General features: G+C 42.5%; 1 protein-coding gene across 6 annotated transcripts in view; it reads right to left on the minus strand.

The window, feature by feature from the left end:
- Nucleotides 1–785: 785 nt before the first annotated feature.
- The window catches only part of LOC124135678 (tudor domain-containing 6-like), a 54,920-nt gene continuing 30,557 nt past the window's right edge, over nt 786–25,148 (minus strand). For 5 of the 6 annotated variants that reach the window (XM_046501120.2, XM_046501121.2, XM_046501119.2 and 2 more), the window contains exons 15-27: nt 23,588–23,698; nt 20,479–20,622; nt 15,429–15,519; nt 14,957–15,094; nt 13,643–13,743; nt 12,176–12,421; nt 11,719–11,831; nt 10,162–10,855; nt 9,852–9,929; nt 7,771–7,875; nt 7,315–7,432; nt 5,444–5,476; nt 786–3,985 (exon numbers count right to left, since the gene is read on the minus strand). In XM_046501120.2, coding sequence (XP_046357076.2) covers nt 3,768–3,985; nt 5,444–5,476; nt 7,315–7,432; nt 7,771–7,875; nt 9,852–9,929; nt 10,162–10,855; nt 11,719–11,831; nt 12,176–12,421; nt 13,643–13,743; nt 14,957–15,094; nt 15,429–15,519; nt 20,479–20,622; nt 23,588–23,698 — 2,190 coding nt within the window. In that variant the 3' untranslated portion in view covers nt 786–3,767. The remainder of the gene's footprint in view (nt 3,986–5,443; nt 5,477–7,314; nt 7,433–7,770; nt 7,876–9,851; nt 9,930–10,161; nt 10,856–11,718; nt 11,832–12,175; nt 12,422–13,642; nt 13,744–14,956; nt 15,095–15,428; nt 15,520–20,478; nt 20,623–23,587; nt 23,699–25,148) is intronic. The other variant, XM_046501125.2, reaches the window with a different exon arrangement.

The raw sequence follows: 25,148 nt of genomic DNA on the forward strand, positions 1-25,148 counted from the left end.
TGTAACCCACATGCTTGTGTAAGGTGCCGAAAAACCAAGAAACATAATCAAGAATTTCTTGAGACATAATCTTACTTAAAATTAATTATAAACAGCTTGAAAGCATGTTATTAAGAAATGCAGGTTACAATGTGGTGAAGATCCAGGGTAGAATAGATCTTCAGCAACCTATGCTTGTCGTAAGAGGCGACTAATGGGATTATGTGGGCAGGATGACTTGGTTGATGCATGTCATTGTTTCCCAATTGCGTGGATCGATGGATTGTGGTCCAGACTAGATAATTTACAGACCGCAGTCATGTAGCTGGAATATTGCTGAGTGCGGTGTTAAACAACAACCAAACAAATACTATGTGGTGGAAGTTAGCGATTGTTTCGTAACCATTCATGTTTAGTAATTACGTTTGACTATTATGTACAAAATATTGCGACACACAAATTGTGTTAGAAATAGGCAAAGGAATCCTACAGTTGTGTCTTTAACAACATATCGAATAATGGTTTCAGCACAAGATGTTATGTTGTGTGTAGGAGTAGTTTGTAGATATCTATATCTGGCATTTCACAGATAAGGACAATTGATGTTTTAATAGATGACACTGTTGTCCAGTAGAGTATTTTGGAGGGATAGGTCTTTTCAACACAGCTGAGCCTACTGGCCAGTTGATAAATGTGTTTTTATTTCCTACATTTATCCCTGTATTTCCACATCAGTAGTTTTTTGAACCTGCAAACAACTGTTGTGGAAATATCCAAGGGAGTTAGAAAAGACAGAACTTGACAGATGGAATGAAATATTTTATTTGGCAGCACCAACTTAAAGGACAGTGCTTACATTGCCTTACATCACAGTAAGATAAAGCAGGTTACTGTCACTGGACATTCAACACAATAGCAACTGGTAATTACAGACATTACATTGTAAGGCAATTTTGGTTGGAAACTTCTTCGTGCAGGAATATTTTACTAATCTTAGAAACATCGCAGAAAAGAAACAATGACATGAGTATTTTGTCCTCGTAGACTAGATAATCATAGATCTCTTTATCAAAGTGGAGTCGCCCGAGGCAATTCTTCAGTTCCAGCAGTGATCATCACAAAAGTATAATGCCCGGTCTTGTAATACCAGTATGTGGTTGTAGTTTAGTATCAGTGTTAGAGATTAGGAGAGGCATTGGGGTCAGCTGCAATAATACTTGAAGGACCGCTAAATATTCACAAAATCAGCATGTGGTAACCCTAACAATTATGCTTAAGTTTAAACATTGAGTGTGACTGTTTAATTATTCACTAGTACACCAAAGAACAGTTATGCAGTAATGTAATCATCAATCACAACAATGTCATGAAAGATCAATCTGTCTAGGTGTTTATTGTGAGAACAGACCACTAAGAATCCGGATATAGCTTGCCCAGAAATATAATCTTTCAGAGACAAATAGCACTATCATGAATATTGGTGGCACTTGGATTTGTGAATAAGTACAGTTGGAAACTATAATTAAAGAAACATTAACTTTGTGTCATTAATAACAAAATGATTTGATTGATAAACTGAAATAACAACCCATCTTGAATAATTCCTGATGCTAACACAAGACTTTACAGGACACATTCTTTCTGAACATATTTGCACTTCAACCTGGGTACAAATTGTACATCTGAAACTTAATTCCATTTCATATGTAAAATGTCAAAAGGATACTTCAAATGTTTACATTTTAATTAAACAATAATTGTTCAAAACTGACAATGGTAGGTAGAGATAGATGCATTAGGGTGCTGTTCAGTTTTCAACATATTCAGCACCTTGTTCCACTAACCTACACCAGTATTATTTTCTCTCATTCTGCATATATCTCCCTAAAGAGTCATTTCTGAACTTTCCCTGTGTCCCTCCATTCCGGTTAAGACAGTTTGCATTTTTTTTAAATAGATATCACATAGTGCCTTATTTAGTGACAGTCAATATTTGCTTCGATCCTGTGCGTTTCACTAAGCAATCCACTTAACTTGTGAGTCCCCCAGGAATTTCAAAACAATATTTTTTTCATTTTTTTTCTAAGTAAGAAAAACTCATTGATTGAGTAAATGGAATGAAGATGTCTCACGGAATGATGATACATGTAAAAGAAATGAATGAGAGTAAAACCTGGCCCACAATGGCAAGTCTTTCACATGAAACAAAAGACTTCCTTCACATAAAATCCGGTTCATTTGTTCAGCTGAAAAAATAAATCACCTTTCTCACCTCTTTTTTGCCAACGTTGAAGAATGTGCCAATTTTAAATCCGTATAAACCTTTAGCACATGTGCACCTTTTTTTTATAAATTCAAAGCATTTGACATAAGAGAGCATGAGGTGCTTCCTTAACAAATCTACACACTTCCAACTGGCTCATGTTTAATCATTTATAGAAGGGACTCTATTGACACTCTCCACTACAAGAACCAAGTACCATATCCATATATGATTCATATCCTACCAACACTGCAAGTCTATGACTGCAGCTCTGGCAGTCTCACTCTAGTATCACAGGAGGTGTTTGGCACAGTGGATGACTTATGTACAGTCCTCCTCCCTCTAGGAGATAGCGTACTCCTTGATGTGCAGCATAGGGAGAGTCCATCCATACATCGTTAGCTTCCTCAATCAGCCTGACTCAAAATGTAGGTAACCTGACCGGAAACTACAGGAAGAGTCTTGAATCAAGCTATCAATAAGGTACAACAGTGTCTTGTCACTTAATCTTCATTATAACAATGGATGTCAACGTTCTCATTGTCAACTATCTAATATAAATGGTTGTACACAATGCTACCAATTACAAGTGATTTGTAATATTTACATAATGTTGTAATAAAGGATTATGTAACTTGGATTGAGGTCATTTTAACATCACCCTCACAGACACACAATCCCAGCCAAATACTCCTGATCTGATTTCTACAGACGTCCATTATGCATCCGACATGATGAAATCATGTTTCCAGGGCAGCATGACACTCGTCACCTTATCCTACAGGAGGTCTTTTTCCACAGGTACCAGTGTTAGAACTCTGTGAGGGAGGCAAACACAAAGATTTAACTCTTGTAACAGTTCTTAACATGGTTCAGCCTGATATTTGAGATATCTGGCCCAACTTCAGGGAACCTGGCCCTGTATTTTTTATACTGGCCCATCATCTCTCAGATCTCGAACACCTGGCCCAACACCACAAACACCTAGCCCAACATCTTGGATATCAGGCCTCACATATCATTTTCCCTGGTAATAGTCAGTATTCACCTCCAACTGAAGCCATGATGCCTACTTCTCTTGTATGTATACTGGTGTATCTCCAGGCAGACCTCAAACTTCATCACAGGGAAAACAAATACAACAGAATGATGGATGACAAGTCCCAACGTTACATGTGATGGACTACTCTTGGGTACATGTGTTTGATACAGCATGACTGAGTGCATGTTTCTAAAACATTGAGAGGTACATACTCGTCTTTCATGCAGATTAATATACGGGCGATACTTCTACAACATTAAAGTACGCATAGGATGGAATTAAGATCTTACAATGATTTCTGGAGCATGTGCTTCTGACAAACCACTCAATCACACCAATAGAAAGTTCAATTGCGAAGGCAGAGATCGCGCAGTAGAAGTGTGTAAACTGTAGACATGTTGCCACACACAGACCTCAAAGCTTTTCATGCTATTCTCATTCCATCTGTTCACTGTCCTCATGCTTGCAGATTGTACAGTTTCATCAGGAGTCCAAGCTCCGGGCAAAGTTCATATCAATTAGCACTTCATCAATGAGGACATCCTCCTGGTCGGACGTGTCCACCAGCTTCACGGACACCATGCCCGAACTTCTGTTCTTGTCACACACCAAGCACACAAAGTCCCGCCCCTGAGCTAGCTCCATGAACTTGTACTTGGCTGCCTCCGACCAGTGTTTGTTGACCTTCACGAAGTCGATACCTGGTTTGGAAAAGGGTACAGTAGAAGGCATGTAGACAATTAGACATCCTACCTTGAAAGTTGTTCCGAGTCAATCAATCTGACATGCCACAAGTACACAGTGAGTGACTGAGTTGAGATTTTAAAGCACTTTGAACACTAATTAAGTTGTATCCTGGCATACCGAATGTAGGAGGAAAGCCCGAGTGATTCAGGTTTATTTTAGCCCATCATATAGTACTGCGAAATAATTTTATGACCCAACTATATTTTAAAAGTCAAGAGACTGATGAACATGGAAAGCTTGGTGAGGAGAAACTGGGATTAACATGTGGGTTTTATAGTGCAAGCCTACTGAGTTATCATGGTGCAGTTGACATGGATACCTTACTCAGACACATGATGGTTGGTTGTTTTACGCCGCACTCTCAATATTCCAGCTATATGACGGCGGTCTGTAAATAATCGAGTCTGGACCAGACAATCCAGTAATTGATATCATGAGCATCGATCCACACAATTGGGATCTATGACATGCATCAACCAAGTCAGCGAGCCTGACCACCCTTTCCCGTTAGTCGCCTTTTATGGCAAGCATGGGTTGCCTATCCTACCCAGGATTTTTACGGATCCATGGTGAATGGAGTTGTTCAGTTCTTGTTTACCCCCTTACTGCCGAGCACCAGGCAGGGTAACAACAAATACCATCTTTAAGCATTCTTTGGTTTGACACGGTCACCGATCTAACCATGACCTTTAGGCAGAGTCTGAGACAATACTTCAAATAAAAAATCTGAACTGGTGTTTTATAACGAAGGGGAAAAACGGTGATTTAACAATTAAAATGCCATGTAAGTAAAAGGAAAATGATAAATACTAACTGAAATAGAACAAAAACAAAAGGTTCTGCTCCCTGCAGAGATACATGCAGTATTAAATAACCACTGTTAGTTCAGAAATACTCATCACTTGTTTCTCAGGGCTCATTGTACATATAGGGAGGGGGATGGAAATATTCTCACTCTAGGTACTTTAAAGTAGCTGTCACAATGCCTGCATGATGAAGAACGTTGACACTGACGAAGCTCCCACAACCTTCATTTCCTTCCGTATTTACAGAGTATAAATGCAAGGAGACAGAGATACAATGAAAGTTAGAAATTTGCTGAAATGTCTGAGGTATGTTGAGGATGCACACCCAGAGTTCGAAACTTTGAAGGAAAGCCAAGGTGTCCCTAGTTGTAACCCTACTACAGCTAAGAATGGGATCCCAAGTCCAGTACTACCTCCAACCTGGGGTAGCCAACCTAAGGACTGCAGGACACAACAAGCATTCCCCTAAAGAAACTCATTGGGAACACAACACTTTGGATCCCAAAAATATTTGAGTGTGGGTCAGCTAAGAACAGGACAATCCTAACTGAGAAACAAGCTTTGTTTATGTGTAGCATTTGTCTGATCTTGTCAACAAAATGGCACCTTTATGTGCTGATCTACTGTCTTGGCTGATATCTGAAATATGGAAATGGCATATAACACATCTACATGATTCCACATGGCAGATAGTACAAATATAAGGACAGAAACAGCACTTTGTATACTCTTCCAGCATCACAGTTTGATACAATCTCATAAAAATTAGATCTTAGCTCTCGCTATCCCCATACAAAGATCTGAGGCATCCCATTATGCGTAAGGTCAGAATGTCCTTTCATCCGACGTTTTAGAGCGATGCTTACCAAATCAGGAAAGTGACAGTCAGAATGTGTTTTTTTAATCATGGAATCTCCAAAAGTTCACCATGGGGTAACCTGAGCGACAGTTACAGGCTGTAGACTGATTTTGTCAAAATAATCGTCCATCTCTCGCTTCAATGGGATTAACATTTGAACAGAGGGGGCTTTCCAGGCCCACTACGAAATAGTATCAGGTACCAGGCCCACTACGAAATAGTATTAGGTATCAGGCCCACTACGAAATAGTATTAAGTACCAGGCTCACTAGAAAATAGTATTTGGTACCAGGCCCACTAGGAAATAGTATTTGGTACCAGGCCAACTACGAAATAGTATTAGGTACCAGGCTCCCTAGGAAATAGTATAAGGTACCAGGCCCACTAGGAAATAGTATTTGGTACCAGACTCACTAGGAAATAGTATCAAACTCAATGTCATTAACATCAGATCTTAGTTCTCACTACCACAAAACAAATTATGGATCACGTCAGAACAACCATGCACAAACTACCTAATACTATTTCCTAGTGGGCCTGGTACCTTATACTATTTCCTAGTGAGCCTGGTACCTAATACTATTTCCTAGTGGGCCTGGTACCTAATACTATTTCCTAGTGAGTCTGGTACCAAATACTATTTCCTAGTGGGCCTGGTACCTAATACTATTTCCTAGTGAGCCTGGTACCTAATGCTATTTCCTAGCGGGCCTGGTACCTAATACTATTTCCTAGCGGGCCTGGTACCTAATACTATTTCCTAGCGGGCCTGGTACCTAATGCTATATCCTTGAGGGCCTGGTACCTAATACTATTTCCTAGTGGGCCTGGTACCTAATACTATTTCCTAGTGGGCCTGGTACCTAATACTATTTCCCAGTGGGCCTGGTACCTAATGCTATTTCCTTGAGGGCCTGGTACCTAATACTATTTCCTAGTGGGCCTGGTACCTAATACTATTTCCTAGTGGGCCTGGTACCTAATACTATTTCCTAGTGGGCCTGGTTGGTTGGTTTGTTGTTTAACGCTGCACTCAGCAATATTCCAGCTATATGATGGAGGTCTGTAAATAATCGAGTCTGGACCAGACAATCCTGTGATTGAATCAGGAGCATCAATCCACGCAATTGGGATTGATGACATGCATCAACCAAGTCAGCGAGCCTGACCACCCAATCCCGTTAGTCGCCTTTTACGACAAGCATAGTCACTAGTGGTCCTGGTACCTAATACTATATCCTTGTGGGCCTGGTACCTAATGCTATTTCCTAATGGGCCTGGTACCTAATGCTTTTTCCCAGGTGTAAAAAGCAATAATTTAGGGCACAACAATTTCCCAAGGAGCAAAATAGAAACTGTAAAAAGACCATGCTGACATTGAAGGCCAAAGCATCACACCATATTTTTTTACTTCGGATGTCCCAAAATGTGTCAACCAGAAGTTATTAAAATGATTGTAGCTGTCAACAATGTCAAGAGGCTTTAATATGGGGCAGCCACAAGGCAATCATTGGCACCAAACATTCACTTTCATCACAATGACACTCTCATTCATACTACTGGCATATATGGTGTTTACAAGGAGATGAAAGGAGAAACGAGAATGAAGTGACCATACCGTGAAGCTTGGCTTTGACTGCACAAAGCGGCAATGCATAAAACTGTTCTGGTAATGGCTGCAGATCTTCCAAGCTTAGGATGTTGTACTGTCCGTAGTCCGGGAAGTACACCGACATCTGAACACAACGATAATCAGGTGCAAACAACTAACAACATATACACCATTCCGATATGCAACTATCTGGTATATTTGCAATACTACAGGTGAGATTTACATGAAACAGGACAGAACACACCTGTAACTCTAGCCCAGAAAATATTATAAACGACAACTTCTCTGTCAGAATGAATTTTGCAATATAATTATTATAGTGGTGACTCAGTGTACACTCAAGTTACATCCAGCTGCCCTGGGAGTACATAATTCAAGCTGCCTGCGGCTCTCGGAGGTTTTGCATTCACTTTACCATCTCATCAAACTGCCTACAGTGTGTCATTCTCAGTGATTACCTACCTGATGCTCTATAATATTCTTAATGATGACTCGGTACCACGCTCCGTCCATGTTGCCAGCCATCAACATCCCCTTGGTCAAATCCTTCTCCTCCAGCACAACACGCTGCAGCACAACACACACAGCATTACACAGTGGCCACAAGAGGGCACTGCACAACACACACAGCATTACACAGTGGTCACAAGAGGGCACTGCACAACACACAGAGCATTACACAGTGGTCACAAGGGGGCACTGCACAACACACACAGCATTACACAGTGGTCACAAGGGGGCTGCACAACACACACAGCATTACACAGTGGCCACAAGGGGGCACTGCACAACACACACAGCATTACACAGTGGTCACAAGGGGGCACTGCACAACACACACAGCATTACACAGTGGCCACAAGGGGGCACTGCACAACACACACAGCATTACACAGTGGCCACAAGAGGGCACTGCACAACACACACAGCATTACACAGTGGTCACAAGGGGGCACTGCACAACACACATATCATAACACAGTGGCCACAAGGGGGCACTGCACAACACACACAGCATTACACAGTGGTCACAAGGGGGCACTGCACAACACATAAGATTACACAGTGGTCACAAGGGGGCACTGCACAACACACACAGCATTACACAGTGGCCACAAGGGGGCACTGCACAACACATAAGATTACACAGTGGTCACAAGGGGGCACTGCACAACACACACAGCATTACACAGTGGCCACAAGGGGGCACTGCACAACACACACAGCATTACACAGTGGCCACAAGGGGGCACTGCACAACACACACAGCATTACACAGTGGTCACAAGGGGGCACTGCACAACACACACAGCATTACACAGTGGCCACAAGGGGGCCCTGCACAACACACACAGCATTACACAGTGGCCACAAGGGGGCACTGCACAACACACACAGCATTACACAGTGGTCACAAGGGGGCACTGCACAACACACACAGCATTACACAGTGGCCACAAGGGGGCCCTGCACAACACACACAGCATTACACAGTGGTCACAAGGGGGCACTGCACAACACACACAGCATTACACAGTGGTCACAAGGGGGCACTGCACAACACATAAGATTACACAGTGGTCACAAGGGGGCACTGCACAACACACACAGCATTACACAGTGGCAACAAGGGGGCACTGCACAACACACACAGCATTACACAGTGGTCACAAGGGGGCACTGCACAACACACACAGCATTACACAGTGGTCACAAGGGGGCTGCACAACACACACAGCATTACACAGTGGCCACAAGGGGGCACTGCAAAAAACACACAACATTACACAGTGGTCACAAGGGGGCACTACACAACACACACAGCATAACACAGTGGTCACAAGGGGGCACTGCACAACACACACAGCATTACACAGTGGCCACAAGGGGGCACTGCACAACACACACAGCATTACACAGTAGTCACAAGGGGGCACTGCACAACACACACAGCATTACACAGTGGCCACAAGGGGGCACTGCACAACACACAACATTACACAGTGGCCACAAGGGGTCACTGCACAACACACACAGCATTACACAGTGGTCACAAGGGGGCACTGCACAACACACACAGCATTACACAGTGGCCACAAGGGGTCACTGCACAACACACACAGCATTACACAGTGGTCACAAGGGGGCACTGCACAACACACACAGCATTACACAGTGGCCACAAGGGGGCACTGCACAACACACAACATTACACAGTGGCCACAAGGGGTCACTGCACAACACACACAGCATTACACAGTGGTCACAAGGGGGCACTGCACAACACACACAGCATTACACAGTGGCCACAAGGGGGCACTGCACAACACACAACATTACACAGTGGCCACAAGGGGGCACTGCACAACATAACAGTAGTGAGAAGCGGGGCACATCACAAGACCCATCATTCCATAGTAATTCCAAAAATGAATTTTGCAGAATTGCTATCTACCTAATTGCATACATTTCAACAAGGAAATTTCACTAGTCCTTCTTGAATTCTACTAGACTTGGGCAACTGGGCATGTTACTGTCCTTACCTTAGTGTTAGTGTTAAAGTGTTTATTGAGATCCTTCATCATATTCTCCAGACATAACACCATCTTGTACGGCGTACACTGCAAGAAGAAGCACATGGATACACTGGCCTGACATACAGAAGGCTTCTGATCGGTGGACATATGCCACAGGAAAAACGGTAGTAACCACACAACCAGAGATTTTATCATCAGTTCCTTGTAGGTTTGTCATGTTTCACCCATGTTTTGATGGAGTGCGAAGTAACAGCTGAAGACCGATACACAAGATGTACTATTAGAATGAATGCAGATTCTAAGTCTACGAGCTTACCCAGAAGTTAGTTGGATCCGACACCCACAAAACATGCACATCAAAGAACTCCCCAATACCAGGGATATCCACCAACTCCGGCTGAGACAGTTTTCTCCTGACAAACCCCTTGTTCAACCCCTCACGACTAGATGGAAGAGTGGGATCAGACTTCAACGTCCCATTAGTACTCCGAGACAGTTCACTGTTTAACACAGCAGAGGGAGAACCATTACTGGTCTGCGTATTATTCCCTAACGTCAGACCACCTAGTCTCTGCACCACTGCTGTGTCCACAGCCTTGCCCTGAGTTGTGGGGACCAGGTCGTCAGGGCTGGCAATATCACTGCTCTCCCAGTTGGAGCTGGTGTGAGAGTCCACATAGCTTGCAGCCAGGGCCTCGGCTTCCTCCTCAGTACCCCATGAGTCTGCACTGGTAGTGCTCAATGTCCGGTTAAAACTTGTGTCTCTGTTTGGCTGTATTGTGTTCGTGTCCCTGAAGGCAGCCATGTTGGTGATGGCTCTAGGACTAGTGCTGTCACTCTTGGGGGACACAGAGTTGGAGTGTGTGGAAGGAGGCTGTGACAAGGATGCTGCTGCTGTCAAGTTGCCATTTTGTGGATCCTTGGCCAAGATTGCTTTGCTGACTGCATTGTTGATGTTCAAATCATTGTCGTCATTTGTGTCGTACAGGATCACAGACAGTCTCTCATCTCTGTAGCAATTGAGGAGACAAAGAAGGTACATTAACAAATAGACAACTTGGTAATTATGTATTTCATTGGTCTTACGTTAAGTCTTTTTCAGTGTACAAATATATGCTAATGAAAGCAATCATTCTCACCATATTGTAATTTCAAGATTTCTCCCAAAAGTGGGAACCATTTGAGAGAGTGATTTGTGTTTTAACGCTGCGTTTAACAGTATTCCAGTTATATCACGGCGTATCAGTTGAATGTGGGAGGAAAGCCCAAAATTATGCAGGTCTCAAACATTTACCACTTGGTGAAGCCCAAGAACACGGGTATGGTGCTGAATATCTAGAAACATAATCGGGGTGTACCGGATTTGAGCCCACAATCATAGGTTCCTGGCGTGCCCAAGGGACGCAACTCTGCACAGCGAATTGTGGTGCCTTAAATGACTGAACCACCCATGCCCCAGGAACCAATTAAGAAATTTAAAAATATTAAACTTAACTCTCACTCTACTATTCTTCTATTCACATATTTGTCAAATCAATTTGTTCAAAGCGTTTGATATCCTGATATCAAACAAAATGTTGAATGAAATACCATGTTCCAACATTAGATTTTCAACTATTCACAGAAAAGACAGATTCGCGGAGGATTGAGACCCAGAGTCTTGCTCTTGTTCTGAACTTACCCGTCAACCAGTTTGGCGACACAAGTCTTTCCCTCGTCCCAAATATACCTGTCAACTATTTCGGCGACACAAGTTTTTCCCTCATCCCGAACGTACTTGTCAACTTTTTCGGTGACACAAGTCTTTCCCTCGTCCTGAAAGTACCTGTCAACTATTTCGGCAACTCAAGTCTTTCCCTCGTCCCGAACGTACCTGTCAACTATTTCGGCGACACAAGTCTTGCCCAGGGCCATGTCCAGCAGGCTCTCCAGGGCCGTCACCGTATCTGTCACTTTCTCCAGCCCGTTCAGGTAGCAGCGCACAGCCTGCAACAACACAGCACATCACTGATGACCACAAATGTCAGCGAGTGTGACGATTTTGCATCTTGAATATATCACCATTATCTTGGCTGGACACACCAGATATTGACTTCGCATATCGTATCCTTGTGACTACTTTTACCCCAAATCTACTACAAAGCTACCGCAAGGCTTCCACAAGGCTTCCTCAAGGCTACCACAAGGCTACCACAAGGCTACCACAAGGCTACCACAAGGCTACCACAAAGCTACCACAAGGCTACCACAATTATACCCCAAGCGACTGGCAGTACCACACACATTATGTGACACACCAGGGTCCACATTACGACAAGATGTCTTCTGACCTGATAGGGTAGCGAGGCATTGAGATCCAGCGGTAGTGAACGTAGTTGTGAGAGGAGGATGTTCTCGGTGTCACCGTGGTCGGTGAAATAGCACTCAGCCTTGCCGTCTGTCACAGAGTTGATGAGCACTCGCTGGTACAGGCCATCCATGCTGGCAATACACACTGCCCCAGGACCTATAAAGGTGTCAGGGGCAGCTTTCTTGAAACAGTCCTCCAACTGCGCTTCAAACACATCCAGCTTGTCCTGGGAAAACAAGATTCACCTTTCTACTTGACGCAAACTAATGAGTCTTATTCACATACACATGGAGAATGGACGGAAACTGGTAAGGCTGATTGAATCATATAAAGTGATTGTAGCTCTGCCATTTCTATTCTGGTTAAAAATACAGTGAAAATTCTGATTGTCCATTAGGGCTGGGATGGGTAACTTGGGTACCCGGGTCGGATGGGTACTGAGTAGGACCCGGGTACCCACAGGACTACCCGGACCCGTGGTTAGTCACATGATATACTGTTTAATGACAAAAATTATCTTGAACCCTATGGTTACACCACAAGTCACTAAAGTTACCATTTCTTTCTGACAATGCACTCATTCCCTCTGATTTTTCATATGGTTGAATAAACATATATAACTTAATTCAACTTCAGTGTATGAATGACCAGATTGTATAATACATGTATCTAAATACGTTTTGCCAGGGATATGCTAAAAATGTTCCCAATCGGACATTTTGAGACATTTCCCGAGATCTGCAGTGGGTACCCGGGTAGGGTCGGGTAATAGGGTGGTGGGTACCCGGGTAGTAAATTTGGACTCATCCCAGCCCTATTGTCCATGTCAGTTTTTCTTCCCTCAATCACTCATTATTGTTACAAACTAAAAAAAGGAAATACCCATCCTTAGTTATCACACTGACTTACACATGCTTTGTTCATATTTATGCCTGGGACCCTGTGAAATGACTCACAATTTGATAGGCGAAGGGAAGTACTGAAGAGGCAATGTTATACTGCCACATCATCTCCTTCCCTGTGGACATGGTGATCTGAGATCTTGATACTTGCCTGGCCTGACTACATTGCAAGTGTACATGTGTACTAATCATGACAATTTGAAACTGATGCTGTGCTACACGATTCAAGTGAAACGAATGTTCTTGAATGTGACAATCACAACATGAAATGGAGATTCGGGAATTTGACCTGACATTGGGCTGAATATCAGCATCTGAGCAGGTTCTCATAAATCCCTCGGATACTCATAGATGGTTCTTACTATAAGCGTGGGACACTGGGACCATACAGCTCCAGAATCCCCATCATCCCCATCCCTGGTACTAAAACCATGTTGAAGAGCAAACACATTCACATGTCACTGGACAATCTGACTCCCTCCTTGAGACTCTGACCAGCCTATCATGCTTCGTAACGCAGTACTGGATGAATACAGAGAACGTACAGAGTACTCCTCGCCCACTATCCGGACTGTCACAGCCAGGTCCGGACTGATGAAGCACACATACACATCAAGGAACTTGTCATCTGGTAGTATCACAGTGTCTGCAACAAATACACACAGCTATAGTGCAAGTACTTGTTGGCATGTTGTTCACTGCTGCAGTCAGGGATAATCTAGCTGTATGGAAAGCCTGTAAACAATTGATTCTGGATCAGACAAACCAGTGATTTGATATCATGAGCAATGTTGCACTCTGTCAGGGTTCAATGTGGCACGATGTACCAAGGTATTGAGTGGGACCATTAGGTTTATTTAGTCACCTATGACAAGCACAGGTTACTGGGGATTTGTGTAGCAAGGACTCTCCACAGGGCTTTTAAGCAATGAAGGCCGGACTCAAATGTTGGCAAAGGTTGAAGTCTAGGGACAAATGTTGGCAAAGGATGAAGTCTTGGGACAAATGAAGGCAAAGGATGAAGTCTAAGGACACATGTTGGCAAAGGATGAAGTCTAGGGACAAATGTTTGCAAAGGATGAAGTCTTGGGACAAATGTTTGCAAAGGATGAAGTCTTGGGACAAATGTTGGCAAAGGATGAAGTCTAGGGACAAATGTTGGCAAAAGATGAAGTCTTGGGACAAATGTTGGCAAAGGATGAATGAGTATTGTTTTACGCCGCTTTTAGCAATATTCCAGCAATATCACGGCAGAGGACACCAGAAATGGGCTTCACACATTGTACCCATGTCGGGAATCGAACCCGGGTCTTCGGCATGACGAGCGAACGCTTTAACCACTAGGCTACCCAACCGCCCGGCAAAGGATGAAGTCTTGGGACAAATGCTGTAATGACATGGTCATGATCGGGTAGAATGATCACCAGGTATAATTACAAAGGTACTTACTAATGTGATGTGATATGTAACCCTATTTGTGCTTTACTGTTACTCTATGTTCATGTAACCGTTTACATAATACCATTTCCCGCCAAGTTGTTGATCCACCCGTGAGAATTTTGGGTAAGATGCAACTAAATGCATCGGCTGGTCAGCCTCGTTGACTTGATTCATTGCATGTCATTTCACCCTAACTGCATGAATCGAAGCTCACGACAACATGGACAATAGTAACTCGATTGACAGGTCCAGACTTGACTACTTACACACCGCCATCATAGAACTGGAATATTGCTGTGTGCGGCATTTAACAAGAAATAATGAAACAAAAGTTTCTAGAAACTTAACCAGGACATCGAATTGAATGAATAAAAGAAGTTGTACTCCCTGCCATCCTGTCTTGTTTGTTACAGACTGACCTGGCTCTCCTATGATGGAGTCGGTGTCGTTTGGCTCCGCCCCCCAGTCCACCACCTCACCCCTCACCAGGCCCTTCTTGATCAGGTAGTCATTGATGGATAGCTCCTCCTTGGTCAGTTCAACCTCACACTGGCCGTCTGGGAACAGACAAGAGGATCAACAGTCAACCTCACACTGGCCATTTATTCACAATTTCTAATGAAAATATGATCAGTGGATCTGCAATTCAATAAAAAAAAATTTTGGCCCGAGATGTCAAATATCAACAAATTGTAAATTTGAACATTTCCTGACATACCAGAAACAAACAGGTTCAATGACCTTCATCAAATTTCCCTTTGAACTTGAATTTTGCAGGTTTTCCATTAACAGTGGAATCCTTATTTATCAAATTTAAGGATTTCAAGATGTCTTTTTAAACAACATTGTATCTGATCATACCATATGTAATGTATGATTATTCTGGCTCACCTGTGTTGTAGGCCACCGTGAGAGCTGATATGGGTGAGTCCTTCACCACCTCTGAGAACTCCTTCAGGGATGGAGACGGTTCATCTGGACTCTAGAACAAACACAGCTGATTAACGCAATCTGCCAGAAATCAAATCGGGTGTGAGCATTGCTTCACGCCACGTCAGCAGTTTTGATGTTTCATGGATGAAAAAGGTCCCTGGTACAGATTGAAATTTGTATGAAATTTTATACATTTCTGTATGGGGCTTCTCTATTAAGAGTGTATGTAATGCATGCTGCTTTCAACAGTTATTGCTGTCTTATGATGCGGGACTCCACATTCAATACCCATGTGGAGATACCAACCAGGATGTAATGTAAAACATGAACCATGCTAAAGTGAGCCATTCAGATCTAATGTTGTTTTGAGCAGTATTCAAGTCACATTATTGACTATATTATTACACCTCTATATGTGAGAATGATGAGATCTGATTGGTCCATGTGATCTTGATAAAATACTGTGTATCCCGCCTTGGAGGGAAATAAATTTCTGCGTGGGAGAATAAATTTCTTATACCCCTCCATGAAGAAAGCAGGCTGCACATGGATTTCTAAGTGGGAGACTAAATACCTTATACCCTGCTTCAAAGCAAAACGCTGCAAGCTTTTTACGAGGCAATGGAAGTCACATGACATGGAACAAGTTAACCTCAGCTCAATTTAATTCTTTTACAATGTCATATTAAAACATGTCGGTAAGATAAATTTGTTGCAGCAGGCTCCGGCTCGTGGTATAAAACCTAACGCAGGACAAATAAAACCCCATGCACCCCTCATGAACCTGCTACAACTTATATTGTCAGGTATCATCTATTAATGTTTGAAGTAACACAGACTACATGATTACTACAGTGGCGAAAAAATGAAATTAGATATGGTGCACACAGCCCAACAGTCTTAATGGGGCATAACAGTATTCAACTCATCAGTGGATCATCCTAACTCTGCAATGTGATTTGTGGTGTCTAAGATAATTGGGCCATGTACCGGTAATATTATACATATTCTCACCTGTCATATGTGGCTAACTGTGACTGTACCACATTCTCAATTCTGTGATGGGGTCAATTATGACTATACTACTATACCACAACATCATCTACACTAAGTGGTTAACTGTGATTGCACAACAACATCATCTACACTAAGTGGTTAACTGTGTTTGTACTACAACCTCACCTCCACCAAGCAGTTAACTGTAATTGTACCACAACCTCACCTGCACTAAGTGGTTAACTGTGATTGTACTACAACCTCATCCGCACTAAGTGGTTAACTGTGATTGTACCACAACCTCACCTGCACTAAGTGGTTAACTGTGATTGTACTACAACCTCACCTGCACTAAGTGGTTAACTGTGATTGTACCACAACCTCACCTGCACTAAGTGGTTAACTGTGATTGTACTACAACCTCACCTCCAGCAATTGGTTAACTGTGATTGTACCACCTCACCTCTACTAAGTGGTTAACTGTGATTGTACTACAACCTCATCCGCACTAAGTGGTTAACTGTGATTGTACCACAACCTCACCTGCACTAAGTGGTTAACTGTGATTGTACTACAACCTCACCTGCACTAAGTGGTTAACTGTGATTGTACCACAACCTCACCTGCACTAAGTGGTTAACTGTGATTGTACTACAACCTCACCTCCAGCAATTGGTTAACTGTGATTGTACCACCTCACCTCTACTAAGTGGTTAACTGTGATTAAACCACAACCTCACCTCCACTCAGTGGTTAACTGTGATTGTACCACAACCTCACCCGCACTAAGTGGTTAACTGTGATTGTACTACAACCTCACCTCTAACAATTGGTTAACTGTGATTGTACCACAACCTCACCTCCACCAAGTGGTTAACTGTGATTGTACCACAACCTCTCCTGCACTAAGTGGTTAACTGTGATTAAACCACAACCTAACCTCCACTCAGTGGTTAACTGTGATTGTACCACAACCTCACCTCTACTAAGTGGTAAACTGTGATTAAACCACAACCTCACCTCCACTTAGTGGTTAACTGTGATTGTAGTACAACCTCACCCGCACTAAGTGGTTAACTGTGATTGTACCACAACCCAATCTCATTAAAATCAGATCTTAGTTCTCGCTACCGCTAAATAAAGATCTGAGGACATCCCATTAGGGTTCACGTCAGAACGACCTTTCATCCGACCAATTAGAGCGTCGCTTACCACATCATGAAAGTGACAGTCGGAATGTGATTTCTAATCATGCAGCCCCGAAAACTTTAAAACGGGGTTTTCCGAATGATAGTTACGGGCTTAACGACTGAACCTAAACAATCTAGACCATATATTAGCCATTCGAGAATGTTCTTTTGTTCAGGTTTCAAATTTTTATGCCAGAATTTGTCAAAATATGTTTTGAATCGTAGTCACCAATTTGACATTAGTGCCGTAGAGCACAAAAAGCTGCCCTCTGATTGGTTAATATCAACTTCTTGTCAGTAATTCCATTGGTCGGTCAGAGTTCGCGAAAGGTCGGTCTGACGTGACCCGTAATGGGATGTCCTCAGATCTTTGTTTAGCAGCAGCGAGAACTATGATCTGATTTTAATGAGATTGACCACAACCTCACCTCCCCTAATTGGTTACCTGTGATTGTACTACAACCTCACCCGTACTAAGTGGTTAACTGTGATTGTACTACAACCTCACCTCCACTCAGTGGTTAACTGTGATTGTACCACAACCTCACCTGCACTAAGTGGTTACCTGTGATTGTACTACAACCTCACCTCCACTCAGTGGTTAACTGTGATTGTACTACAACCTCAACAGTAATAAGTGGTTAACTGTGATTGTACTACAACCTCAACCGTACTAAGTGGTTACGTGTGATTGTACCACAACTTCACCTCCACCAGGTGGTTCTCTGTGATTGTACTACAACCTCACCTCCCCTGAATGGTTAACTGTGATTGTAGTACAACCTCACCTCCACCAAGCGGTTAACTATGATTGTACCACAACCTCACCTGCACTAAGTGGTTACCTGTGATTGTACTACAACCTCACCTGCACTAAGTGGTTAACTGTGATTAAACCACAACCTCACCTCCACTCATTGGTTAACTGTGATTGTACTACAACCTCAACCGTACTAAGTGATTAACTGTGATTGTACTATAACCTCAACCGTACTAAGTGGTTAACTGTGATTGTACCACAACCTCACCTCCACCAGGTGGTAAACTGTGATTGTACTACAACCTCCCCTCCCCTGAATGGTTAACTGTGATTGTACTACAACCTCACCTCCACTCAGTGATTAACTGTGATTGTACTATAATCTCAACCGTACTAAGTGGTTAACTGTGATTGTACCACAACCTCACCTCCACCAGGTGGTTAACTGTGATTGTACTACAACCTCCCCTCCACTGAATGGTTAACTGTGATTGTACTACAACCTCACCTCCACCAAGCAGTTAACTGTGATTAAACCACAACCTCACCTCCACTCATTGGTTAACTGTGATTGTACTACAACCTCAACCGTACTAAGTGATAAACTGTGATTGTACTATAACCTCAACCGTACTAAGTGGTTAACTGTGATTGTACCACAACCTCACCTCCACCAGGTGGTAAACTGTGATTGTACTACAACCTCCCCTCCCCTGAATGGTTAACTGTGATTGTACTACAACCTCACCTCCACTCAGTGATTAACTGTGATTGTACTATAATCTCAACCGTACTAAGTGGTTAACTGTGATTGTACCACAACCTCACCTCCACCAGGTGGTTAACTGTGATTGTACTACAACCTCCCCTCCACTGAATGGTTAACTGTGATTGTACCACAACCTCACCTGCACTAAGTGGTTACCTGTGATTGTACTACAACCTCACCCATACTAAGTGGTTAACAGTGATTGTACTACAACCTCACCTCCACTCAGTGGTTTACTGTGATTGTACTACAACCTCAACCGTACTAAGTGGTTAACTGTGATTGTACCACAACCTCACCTCCACCAGGTGGTTAACTGTGATTGAACCACAACCTCACCTCCACTCAGTGGTTAACTGTGATTGTACTACAACCTCACCTCCACCAAGCGGTTAACTCTGATCGTACCACAACCTCACCTGCACTAAGTAGTTAACTGTGATTGTACCACAACCTCACCCGCACAAAGTGGTTAACTGTGATTGAAACACAACCTCACCTCAACCAAATGGTTAACTGTGATTCTACTACAACCTCACCTCCACTCAGTGATTAACTGTGATTGTACTATAACCTCAACCGTACTAAGTGGTTAACTGTGATTGTACCACAACCTCACCTCCACCAGGTGGTTAACTGTGATTGTACTACAACCTCCCCTCCACTGAATGGTTAACTGTGATTGTACTACAACCTCACCTCCACCAAGCAGTTAACTGTGATTGTACCACAACCTCACCTGCACTAAGTGGTTAACTGTGATTGTACCACAACCTCACCTGCACTAAGTGGTTACCTGTGATTGTACTACAACCTCACCCATACTAAGTGGTTAACAGTGATTGTACTACAACCTCACCTCCACTCAGTGGTTAACTGTGATTGTACTACAACCTCAACCGTACTAAGTGGTTAACTGTGATTGTACCACAACCTCACCTCCACCAGGTGGTTAACTGTGATTGAACCACAACCTCACCTCCACTCAGTGGTTAACTGTGATTGTACCACCTCACCTGCACTAAGTGGTTAACTGTGATTGTACCACAACCTCACCTGCACTAAGTGGTTAACTGTGATTGTACCACAACCTCACCTGCACTAAGTGGTTAACTGTGATTGTACTACAATCTCAACCGTACTAAGTGGTTAACTGTGATTGTACCACAACCTCACCTCCCCTAAATGGTTAACTGTGATTGTACCACAACATCACCTCCACCAAGTGGTTAACTGTGATTGTACTCCCTCGACTCCACCAAATGGTTAACTGTGATTAAACCACAACCTCACCTCAGTGTCAGTGACGATGATGCTGTACAGGGCACAAGGGATTGCCTGAGCTGGGAAGTTGGCTGTCGTGTCAGGCAGCTGCCGGATGGAGGACACTGGGACTGTTTCAGTATTACCATAGTCCAGGAACTTTACCTGCACTGACTGGAGAAGGGAATACAGCATGTTAACATGATTACTAGTAGAGCTGGTTCATACAGCATCTCACATAATTACTGGTAGTGCTGGTTCATACAGGATCTCACATGATTACTAGTAGAGCTGGTTCATACAGCATCTCACATAATTACTGGTAGTGCTGGTTCATACAGGATCTCACATGATTACTAGTAGAGCTGGTTCATACAGCATCTCACATAATTACTGGTAGTGCTGGTTCATACAGCAACTGACATGATTACTTGTAGTGCTGGTTCATACAACATCTGACATGATTACTGGTAGTGCTGGTTCATACAGCATCTGACATGGTTACTGGTAGTGCTGGTTCATACAACATCTGACATGATTACTAGTAGTTCTGGTTCATACAACATCTCACATGATTACTGGTAGTGCTGGTTCATACAGCATCTGACATGATTACTGGTAGTTCTGGTTCATACAGCATCTCACATGATAGCATCTGACATGACAGGTAGAACTGGTTCATACAGCATCTGACATGATTACTAGTAGTTCTGGTTCATACAGCATCTGACATGATTACTGGTAGTGCTGGTTAATACAGCATCTCACATGATTACTGGTAGTGCTGGTTCATACAGCATCTGACATGATTACTAGTAGTGTTGGTTCATACAGGATCTCACATGATTACTGGTAGAACTGGTTCATACAGCATCTGACATGACAGGTAGAACTGGTTCATACAGCATATGACATGATTACTGGTAGTGCTGGTTCATACAGGATCTCACATGATTACTGGTAGAACTGGTTCATACAGCATCTGACATGACAGGTAGAACTGGTTCATACAGCATCTGACATGATTACTGGTAGTGCTGGTTCATACAGGATCTCACATGATTACTGGTAGAACTGGTTCATACAGCATCTGACATGACAGGTAGAACTGGTTCATACAGCATCTGACATGATTACTAGTAGTGTTGGTTCATACAGGATCTCACATGGTTACTGGTAGAACTGGTTCATACAGCATCTGACATGACAGGTAGAACTGGTTCATACAGCATCTGACATGATTACTGGTAGTGCTGGTTCATACAGGATCTCACATGATTACTGGTAGAACTGGTTCATACAGCATCTGACATGACAGGTAGAACTGGTTCATACAGCATCTGACATGATTACTAGTAGTGTTGGTTCATACAGGATCTCACATGATTACTGGTAGAACTGGTTCATACAGCATCTGACATGACAGGTAGAACTGGTTCATACAGCATCTGACATGATTACTAGTAGTGTTGGTTCATACATGATCTCACATGATTACTGGTAGAACTGGTTCATACAGCATCTGACATGACAGGTAGAACTGGTTCATACAGCATCTGACATGATTACTGGTAGTGCTGGTTCATACAGGATCTCACATGATTACTGGTAGAACTGGTTCATACAGCATCTGACATGACAGGTAGAACTGGTTCATACAGCATCTGACATGATTACTAGTAGTGTTGGTTCATACAGGATCTCACATGATTACTGGTAGAACTGGTTCATACAGCATCTGACATGGCAGGTAGAACTGGTTCATACAGCATCTGACATGATTACTAGTAGTGTTGGTTCATACAGGATCTCACATGATTACTGGTAGAACTGGTTCATACAGCATCTGACATGAGAGGTAGAACTGGTTCATACAGCATCTGACATGATTACTGGTAGTGCTGGTTCATACCGCATCTCACATGATTACTGGTAGTGCTGGTTCATACAACATCTCACATGATTACTAGTAGTGTTGGTTCATACAGGATCTCACATGATTACTGGTAGAACTGGTTCATACAGCATCTGACATGATTACTAGTAGTGTTGGTTCATACAGGATCTCACATGATTACTGGTAGAACTGGTTCATACAGCATCTGACATGAGAGGTAGAACTGGTTCATACAGCATCTGACATGATTACTGGTAGTGCTGGTTCATACCGCATCTCACATGATTACTGGTAGTGCTGGTTCATACCGCATCTCACATGATTACTGGTAGTGCTGGTTCATACAGCATCTTACATGATTACTGGTAGTGCTGGTTCATACAGCATCTCACATGATTACTAGTAGTGCTGGTTCATACAAACATTGAGCCACGAAATCTGAGGTCTGTTCAATGCAATGAACATACATGTATGGTTAAAAGTAAAGGTGTGCTACAAAATAGATGTATGAGAATATCTTTCTGTTACTTTATTTCATGCACATCAAATTACACAATAAATTATTCTTGTGCAGACACTGGTGTTTCAATTTTATTTATAGATTTCAGTTACTGACTTATCTTTTGTTACATGCCATCATGCATTATTGAGGAAATCTATTACTAAAAGTCAAAATGTGGCAATGATTATTTAAAATCCTTACATTCCGTCTGAATGCAGTCTCTAACATGTTTGATCAGTAAAAAGATCAAATTGAAAACAAAATATCAAATTCTAATATCACTGATGCACATGGTGAAGGAAACATCATCTGTGAAATAATTGGTCACAAATAACGTAAGATACTGGGTATACACTGGATGTTAAATTTGCTGGCAACTGTCATACATAAATCTCATCAGTTATTGACACTGAACTTATTTGTCGCCTTAGTACAGTCTCCTACATCCTAGTATATAACCAAAGATAGTTAATCATGTGTTAATCAACATGTTTTGTAATTTGTTTGTTGTTTAACTTGTTAATATTCCAGCTATATGATGGGGCCTGTAAATAATCCAGTCTAGGCCAGACAAGCCAGATGGAGTATGATGACATGCAACCAACCGACTCACCAAGCCTGGCATTCCACTACATTGTGTCACCTCTTACAACCAGTATCAGTATAGTTGGGTTGTTCTAACCGGGAATCCCAACTGGGATAATTCATCAACAACAACCTGACATATTTGGTCTCCGTACCTCATCCGTGATGTCTAGGACCTCAGCCCTGTACCAGCGCTGGTCCTCGTTATAGAGTGCGGCACAGAATGTCCCCTTCTTCAGCACACTGCTGTCTGGCACTGCCTGCTTCTGATCAATGCAATTAAAATAAATCTGTGTGGTCCTTTGCAATAACATTATGTCCCCAGAATATGTCTTAAAGAATATGTTTGTATCTCATGAACAATTCAGTAATCCTGATAATCTGAAAGCTGAGTGAGGGGAAAGGGTTTGACATCATGGGAATATAACAGCTGTATCACAGAGGCTGAGTGAGGGGAAAGGGTTTTACATTACAGGAATATAACAGCTGTATCATATTATTAGGCTGAATGATGGTGAAGGGTTATACATTACGGGAATATAACAGCTGTATCAAGGAGGCTGAGTTAGGGGAAAGGGTTTTACATCATAGGAATATAACAGCTGTATCACAGAGGCTGAGTGAGTGGAAAGGGTTTTACATTACGGGAATATAACAGCTGTATCATAAAGGCTGAGTGATGGTGAAGGGTTTTACATTACGGGAATATAACAGCTGTATCACAGAGGCTGAGTGATGGTGAAGGGTTTTACATTACGGGAATATAACAGCTGTATCATAGAGGCTGAGTGAGGGGAATGGGTTTTACATTACGGGAATATAACAGCTGTATCATAGAGGCTGAGTGAGGGGAATGGGTTTTTTATTATGGGAATATAACAGCTGTATCATATTATTAGGCTGAGTGATGGTGAAGGGTTTTACATCATAGGAATATAACAGCTGTATCATAGAGGCTGAGTGAGGGGAAAGGGTTTTACATTATCGGAATAAAACAGCTGTATCATATTATTAGGCTGAGTGATGGTGAAGGGTTTTACATTACGGGAATATAACAGCTGTATCACAGAGGCTGAGTGATGGTGAAGGGTTTTACATTACGGGAATATAACAGCTGTATCATAGAGGCTGAGTGAGGGGAATGGGTTTTTTATTATGGGAATATAACAGCTGTATCATATTATTAGGCTGAGTGATGGTGAAGGGTTTTACATCATAGGAATATAACAGCCGTATCACAGAGGCTGAGTGAGGGGAAAGGGTTTTACATTATCGGAATAAAACAGCTGTATCATATTATTAGGCTGAGTGATGGTGAAGGGTTTTACATTACGGGAATATAACAGCTGTATCATAAAGGCTGAGTGATTGTGAAGGGTTTTACATCATAGGATTATAACAGCTGTATCATAAAGGCTGAATGATGGTGAAGGGTTTTACATTACGGGAATATAACAGCTGTATCATAAAGGCTGAACATAAGATCAACCACGGACCAGGGAAAACAATGGCAGATAATTCAGGGAACAATGGCACACAATCAGACACTTCACAGGTCAGCATTTCTGGATAGTCTTCCTGGGTAGTAGTTTGGTTTGGTTTGTTCGTTGGTTAACACCACATAGCAATATTCCAGCTACATGACGGTGGTCTGATAATAATCAAGTCTGGACCAGACAATCCAGTGATGGCCATCACGATCCACGCAATTGGGAT

This window comes from Haliotis rufescens, unplaced genomic scaffold (genome assembly GCF_023055435.1).
Source record: "Haliotis rufescens isolate VD_foot unplaced genomic scaffold, xgHalRufe1.0.p SCAF_1, whole genome shotgun sequence".
Taxonomy (NCBI): Eukaryota; Metazoa; Mollusca; class Gastropoda; order Lepetellida; family Haliotidae; genus Haliotis; species Haliotis rufescens.